Raw genomic sequence first — 8,170 nt, 5'->3', positions numbered from 1 at the left:
ATACAAATTTTCACTTACAAGATGAATAAGTTCTGGGGGTCTAGTACACAGCCTGGTGACTATAGTTAATAACACTATATTGTATACTTGAAATTTGCTGAGAGTAGATCTGGAATCTTCTCATCACACACACAAAAGGTAACTATATGATGAAATGATGCTAAATAGCTTTACTATGGTAATCCTTTCACTATGTATATGTATATCAAAACATTACATTGTGTACCTTAGTTACAATTTTATTTGTCATTTAAACATCAGTAAAGCTTAAAAAAGTAATACATATATATGTAATATGTTTTAAAAATTTCTATCAAAATAATTAAAAAGCAACGTGCCAAACATATCCAAAGATACACATTGGATCCCTGAACAGTTTATACATGAAATAGATACAATTTTCAGACACATGCTACAACATGGATGAACCTTGAAGACGTTAAGTCAAATAAGCCAGAGACAAAAGGACACATATTGTTTGATCCCACTTATATGAGGTACCTAAAGTAGGCAAATTAATAGAGACAGATAGTAAAATGGTTGCCAGGGTTTGAGGGGAGGGGATATGGAAGTTGTTCTTTAATAGGGATGGAGACTCAGTTTGGGAATGAACAAGTTCTGGAGATGGATTGTGGTAATGGTTGTACAACAATGGGAATGTACCTAATACCGTAGAACCTTACGTTAAAAATTGTTAAAATATTACATTTATGTCATGTATATTTTACCACAATAAAATACACATTTTTATTTATATGTAAAATTTTCAATAACTCATATAGGAAAAAAAATGTATATATAGAATCTACTTCACTGTGTTCCAGAAAAGTTGGTGTAATAGATATATCTTCAAATCAAAATAGTTCAGGAAATTCCATGAAACAGGGTTTTTCTTATTATAGGACTTTTAAAACAATTTTAAATGCTAATATGAATTGTGTGCCTTCAAAGGGAACGTCGGCATGATAGTCAAATGAAAGAAATTGAAAGCAAGAATCTTGTACAATGCATTAATTTTTACTGTGATATTGTCTCTAGAAATCTTTCATGTTAAAAAAAATGTTGAATGCTAAAACACTTCATCAAGGGAAAGGAAATACCAACATAAAAATATTTAGTGTAGCAATGATCTGTGTGGGTTTGCAATACATATTAACAAAATATGTATGTAATCCTGTTAAAATCTAATATATTCTCATTAAGTGAAATATTCCTTATTCATTTCCCCTACATAGCTTTTTTTTCCTTATTTCACAGAGTTGATTAACTTCTAGAGGATTCATAAAATATTTTACTTTTCATGATCCAGATTTTTTCTCAGCTGAACAATGAAATTCTTTCTTGTCTGCCCATATGCTGCAGTAGTTAAATATGCAAGAGAAAGCTTTGTCATAATCTTAAAATATTACTTTAACTGCCAAACTCTGAGTAAAATTTTTCTAAAATTGTGAACAGTGGCATATCTCATACTGCAGTTAGAGATGGTGAAGCGTAATCTATAATCTCAGAAAGTTAAAATAAAAGCAACCAAGTAATCAAAATCATTATTTTAATGAAAGTACTTTATTTATAACATGAATAGATTTTTTTTAGATTTTGCAAATGTTTACATTTAACACATATAGTATGATAAGGCGTTTAATAATTGCTATAATGCATTTGACTCTCCTAGCTTTCTTCAGATATTTATAAGTTCACTTTAAAGTTTTTGAGTTACACAGGGGAGATACCAATGGAAGAACTTCAATTTAGTTACTGGAACTTGACTTATATTTTACAGTACAATGAAGTTCTTGAACTTTTAGCTTTAAAAAATATTCTTTTACGTGTACAGGAACACATTAGTAAAAACAGCCAAGCAATTCACCAAGGTTTTTACAGAGGTGGTTGCACCATGTCACCATGTTACTTTCACAAATCTTTACAGTGTTGGATTTTGAAAGCTAATTTTCATTTTTCAAAGGATAGTGGTGTTTAGTGTTGTGTAAAAAGCACAGTGATTGACATTTTTTAACTGATAAAACATCTAGGTAATGAAAGAAATGGTTTGAACTTTTGTCCTAAAGCCAAATTTCAACATACATACAATCAAAAGTTGCTTTTATCTTGAGAGCTTCTTTCTTTACGTCTTTGCGGTTGAGTGACCAGCTCAATTGTGAAGAGTCTGGGTAAGGGTGTGGGGTGCATCAGTCATATGGTACTTTCCATTTTCACACTCATCGATCTCATTGCCATTTCACACCACTGCCTTGTTGGGGAAATTAGGATAGTGACTTCAGCAGCTCTCTGCGATGAAGAAGATTGCTGTTTACGTGGATTTGCTTCCTTTGTATAGCAATGCATAGTTTGCTGCCCTAACAGTGCAATATTGAGTTTATTACTCAAACGGACTGAGAGAGGGAAAAGATGCTAGGACAACAGGCATGCATTGAAGCAACCCTGGGCCAGGCCGGACATGTGATCACTCTACCCATGGAAGATTTTGTATTCCAGGGAAGTATGTTCTAGGATTTGGGGGTACCCATGTAGTGAAGTGAAAGAATTTCTTGGTCAAATCCACAGCCAAGAATTTGGAACTTTGAAGCAGATTTCGGAGGCCAAGTATGTACTTTGAGTCTTAAATATTTCTTCTTTTTTTTTTTTTTATTGTACTTTAAGTTCTAGGGTACATGTGCACAACGTGCAGGTTTGTTACATATGTATACATGAGACATGTTGGTGTGCTGCACCCATTAACTTGTCATTTACATTAGGTATATCTCCTAATGCTATCCCTGCCCCCTACCCCCTCCCCACAATAGGACCCAGTCTGTGATGTTCCCCTTCCTGTGTCCAAGTGATCTCATTGTTCAGTTCCCACCTATGAGTGAGAACTTGCCGTATTCCATACTCCACCAACTGACAGAAAATTTTGGAGGTGGCCTAGAAGGTGGCAGAGCTCACAAAGGACCAAAGAATTAGACCAGAGGGTTCTGTGAATGCCTAAGGAGAAAGTCACAGCTATGTTATAAGTTCTCAAGATTGTGTCAAAAAACAAAAGGCACTCTTCCCTGGGGAGTAATGTTTTATCAACAACCATATCCAATAAATTGTGTAGATACACCTGAGAAAAGAAAAACAGCGAAGAGCGATAGATTTCCAGCTAGGTATATGGGGAAATTGCACTTCCTTGTCATATCATTGCACCATTAGGCAATCTGCAGCATGTTTTTGTTACTATACTGTAGTCGATTTAGTTGTTTTTTTATTTGTAGATAAATCCATTTAGAGGAAAAAAATAATATTCAGTTGTAATGAAAGAAATGTTATACCAAAATCTATGAATGCTTAAGTTCCTGGAAAACTTGAGTCCCGGGGAAAAGTCAGCCCTTGTATCTGTAGGTTACACATCCTGCTAATACTATATTTTTGAACCACGATTGGTTGAATCTGCAACAAGGAACCCACAGATATGGAAGACCCACTGTCTATTCTATGATTGGCTAACAAGCATGGCTTTCAGATCTAAAGGTTCAATTTGCGTGTAGAGAAATCGGAAGTGGCATTATCATTTGCATACCACACTTCAATGTTTTAATAGTTGACATATCAGGGGTAAAAATATGTGGTCATAAAATCAGGTGTCCCTATATACGGAGATTTCAAGATGCTTTGATTATTAGGATATAGTGAGCTTATTCGATATGCTAGTTAAATTGGCCATATTATTTAACATTTACAAGTTGAATATAGTGGTCAGAAGCAAACCCATGGCAATGGAATCTTTTAAATTATGAAACAGAGTTCCTGGTTTAAGGAGGCTTCATAGTATGAGCTTTTGGTGTCAGGTTCAAAGTCTCGATGTCTCATTTACTAAAATGTACCACGGGCAAGTTGCTTCGTGTTCTGAGTTCCAATTTTCTCTTTTAGGAAATGGTATTTACTATGTCGAGTGTTAAGAATTAAGGGTAATATGTGTAAAATACCTGCTACATACTTGGAACTCAGTGGTAGTACGGCTCTTTTTATTGTTATTAAAGATGATAGCATGAAGATCTTAGGAATCCTGTCAAAAATTTGGATGTTTTCTGACAATCAATTTAATTCTCCTTTTCTCCCCCACTGTTTGAAAAGTGCCTCAGCATAAAGAGGAATATTTAGGAATAAGCTTGTAAATTAATTGTATTAATTTTTCCCCGAAAGTAGTATCTAAGATAGTCTGATACTATGATTCTTATTTTAGGAAAATGAAATTTAAGCACATAAAAATGAATTTCTTAAAAGCACAAATCAAGCTATTAGACTTTCTAGTTGAATGCCCAGTCTTATGAAACCATCTATTTTTCTCTCATAAATCTGGTGTCAAAACTGTGAAAAGTGCCTATAAAGTATGCTCCAAACACCGACTTTCTCTAGAACCAGTTCTTTTATGATAAATGGAGGAAATTAAGTACTTGGCAACTTTTGAGTTATATATTAAGTGAAGACAGGCTCAGGCTGGGCACAGTGGCTCATGCCTGTAATCCCAGCACTTTGGCAGGCCAAGATGAGCAGATCACTTGAGGTCAGGAGTTCAAGACCAGCTTGGCCAACATAGTGAAACACTGTCTCTCCTAAAAATACAAAAAATATTCAGGCATCGTGGCATGTGTCTGTAATCCCAGCTATTTGGGAGGCCAAGGCAGGAGAATTGCTTGAACCCAGGAGGTGGAGATTGCATTGAGCCATTGAGCCGAGATTGTGTCACTGCACTCCAGCCTGGGCGACAGAACGAGACTCCACCTAAAAAAAAAAAAAAAAAAAAAAAAAAAAAATAACACAAGCTCAGTTCAGAATATCTAATTTACCTGCAATTTCCAAAATGGCTAGGCATTTTTTTTGAGAAAGTGTTAGGATAGAATAATAAAATGAATACTGAGATGCTGACCTCAAGTGGTTTGCGTGTCCAGAATTAATTTAAATTTCTCCCTTCCCAGTGGATTTTCTTCCTTTAAACTACCATCTCAGCAGGTTTATACTGGACAAGCAAATTAGTTACTCCCTGAAAAGCTCTGGAGTTCCACCTTGCATCATTAAATACAATGGAAATGGCCAACTACAATGAAATGTACCAGACTTACAGATAGAAGCATGTGGAAGGGTCATGCCTCACACAGTACCTGGGATATTGTGTGGGACTGGATAAAGGCAAGCTATTCTGATAATCAGAGAACATTCACTACCAAGAAGAATAATTTTGCAGGCCTCCTAAAATGATTAGCTAATGCAGAGCAGTGTTTCCCTGCATTCTCTTCGTTTCTCCTCACCTTTTTCTCTTTCACGTGTAACAGCAAAGCATCTCACCTGTGACTTTGAGTCGGGTTTCTGTGGCTGGGAGCGATGTCTCACAGAAGATTCACACTGGAAGCTGATGAAAGGCTTGGATAATGGAGAGCACCACTTCCCTGCAGCTAATCACACAGCAAACATAAATCATGGTAGGACATTTTCCTCTTTAAGAAAAAAAAATTAGTTTTCTTTCTTGCATGTTGTGAAATGATGATACTATGTATTTTCATTTTTCTTCTGTAGGCTATATACATGGAACTCTGGTTTGTCTTGCTTTAAAACCTCCTGACCAAGTTAGTAATTGGTGGGTAATTGAGTTCTCTGAAAGGAGCATTGTTTTAATCACCAACATTTTTGTTGTTGCAATTTTTATAAGATTGGGTTAAAGGCATAAAGAGGTGGAAAAGTTTTCTGATCATTTTCTCAAGTTGCCCAGAATTGAGTACAGTAGACTTGCCTTCTTTTTAGAGCAATCCAGTTTTTTCAAAACAGGAAGAAAAATAGTCTAATCTTGTTTCTGGGAACTGAGAACAGAGATTTAGCACTATCTGTAAAATAAATCTACAAATACTTGAATGCAGTTTAATCACTCTTCATGCTTCTTTATAACAAACAGTCTTATTCTTCCACATATATATTTTTAACCGTCATTCCAGTGTTTACATATCCTCTTAAAATAGGAACCATAACTACCTGTGGTATTCCAATAAGTGTCTGTGAAACACCAATAAAACAGAAAGGGGTTGTTCTCTTTTTTGTTTTGTTTACATTTATCATCGGATGTCATTCCCCATATAAGTTAGCATCATATTAACTTTACTTCTTAAATGTATATGTTTTAAGTAAAGACGCTGTCTCTCCGTGTTGCCCAGGCTGATCTCGAACTCCGGGCCTCAAGCAATCCTCTCACCTCAGCCTCCCAAACTGCTGGGGTTGTAAGAGTGAGCCACCACACCTGGCCAGCCTTATAATAGCACAACTGTACTTGTACTGTAGATCATCTTTCAACCTCATTGAACATTATCCTATTTGTTTCTTCTTTCAGACTTCCAAAGAATTATACCAAAAATAAGTATTGATCATATTTTTAATTACAGCCATTGGAAATTAGGGTTGGTGGTAGTGGGTGAGGGTACTAGGGGATGGGGTGGGAGAATTTAACCATCCATCTGTTGGCTACAGCCGTAAACCCAGTTCGTTGTTTAACAGTGTGGTAAGTTCTTAATTTTTGCTTGTGTGCCATGACTCATTTCTTTAACATTTGTGGCAGACTATATTAAGTTTAAAGTTTAAAATATATAGGGGACTATAAATCATTGGAACTATGTATTGACAGCATATTTTCTCTAAACTCATATAATATTTTACTTCTTTTCCTCTGTTCAAGTCAATTATTAAATACATAGCATATACGATACCTGAATGCACAAAGATGGACACCATGATCCCTGCCTTTGAGGTGGTCTGAGTCTGGTAACTGAAGTAGATAAGCAAGGAATTGCAGTCAGTTTTGAGGATGCTTTAAGAGGGATGGAAGGTGATTCAGATGAATTCGAGATGCCTTACTGAAGGAAATGACTCCTGAACTGAGCACTGAAGGGAAATGAAAAGTAGTCAGGGAGCCAGAAGTAAGGAATTATGGAGAGAAAGCGGAACCAAAGAGAGGTGGGAGGGATCATGTCCTAATTGGAGGAAAGAATCCCAAAAGAGGGCAGAAACATGGGAGTAGTTAGGGATGAAAGACATGTATGATTGGACAGGAGAACAGAAATGATGAAACAGGAGAGGAAGGAAGGGGACTCTAGAGAGTGCTGAGGAATTGGAAATGTGTCTGCAGGATGATGGTGACCCAGGTAGTCATATTAAAGCACGTGACCAATCAAATTTGCTCTAAAGGACTGTTCTGGCTGAGATGAGGGGAATGGAGAGGGTGAAAGGCCGGGGTGGAAAAAAACCTGGATGTGCTGAAGAAATATCAGTGAGACATGATGAAGGCCTAAGCCAAGGCAGTGATTCCCAAAGGGAAGCTGTGCAGACAGTGTGTCATGGTGGTCTGATGTGAGCACTACCGTAGTCAGTTAGGGAAGAGCACGGGCTGCCCAGGGTTCTGTCAGGATGTTGACACTGCACCCATGTCTAAATACTAGGGTGCTTCAGTTTTATTAGATAGAAAATAAAAGAAAAGTAGCTTCCCTGTGGACTTGTCATGAGGATTAGATGAAATAACACCTGTGAAGGTTTTTCATCTAGTAAGAGCTCCATAAATATTAATAGATATTTATTGTCCATTCTAATAAGACTAGGAATAGCACAGATAAGACAATTAGAAAATATGTTTATAATTCACCTTTAATCTCTTACTATCTTATAATTACTACATAACTATGATTTGCATTGAAAAGATTCTAGTAGAGCCCCTGTGTTAGATGTTGAAAGACTCATTCTTTTCCAGTGAGATGAAGAATAGTGAAAGATAACAATATGACTGATAAAACTAGGGGCAGCTGGTCTCACCCAGAGTGTGAGGGACAAAAACACAGTCTTTCTCATTTTAGAAAGGGCCTATATATATAAAGAGAATTAGAGAGAGAGAATCAGTAGTGGTTTTAAATTGCAAGTGAGGAGGAGAATTAAAATAAAAAAAAGGACCAGGAAGAGAAAGGAAAGTGAAATGGAAATTTCTGGTAGAGTCAGAGGCAGCCTAATAGTTCTGATATCTAAGAAAGTGAAGTTCTAGTTCATTTTGTTCTTAGAGCCTTAAACATAGATTGCAGCTGTTAAAACTTTTTCTTTTCCTTCCTTCCTTCCTTCCTTCCTTCCTTCCTTCCTTCCTTCCTTCCTTCCTTCCTTCCTTCCTTCCTTC

General features: G+C 36.4%; 1 protein-coding gene across 1 annotated transcript in view; it reads left to right on the top strand.

Moving 5' to 3' along the window:
* The window catches only part of MALRD1 (MAM and LDL receptor class A domain containing 1), a 725,579-nt gene that overhangs the window by 93,197 nt on the left and 624,212 nt on the right, over positions 1-8,170 (top strand). Inside the window, exon 10 of the mRNA XM_011963908.1 lies at positions 5,310-5,456. Coding sequence (XP_011819298.1) covers positions 5,310-5,456 — 147 coding nt within the window. The remainder of the gene's footprint in view (positions 1-5,309; positions 5,457-8,170) is intronic.

This window comes from Colobus angolensis, unplaced genomic scaffold (genome assembly GCF_000951035.1).
Source record: "Colobus angolensis palliatus isolate OR3802 unplaced genomic scaffold, Cang.pa_1.0 Scaffold63, whole genome shotgun sequence".
Classification (NCBI taxonomy): domain Eukaryota; kingdom Metazoa; phylum Chordata; class Mammalia; order Primates; family Cercopithecidae; genus Colobus; species Colobus angolensis.
The sequence above is the reverse complement of the archived record's forward strand: the minus strand, read 5'-3'. Positions and strand labels throughout refer to the sequence as shown.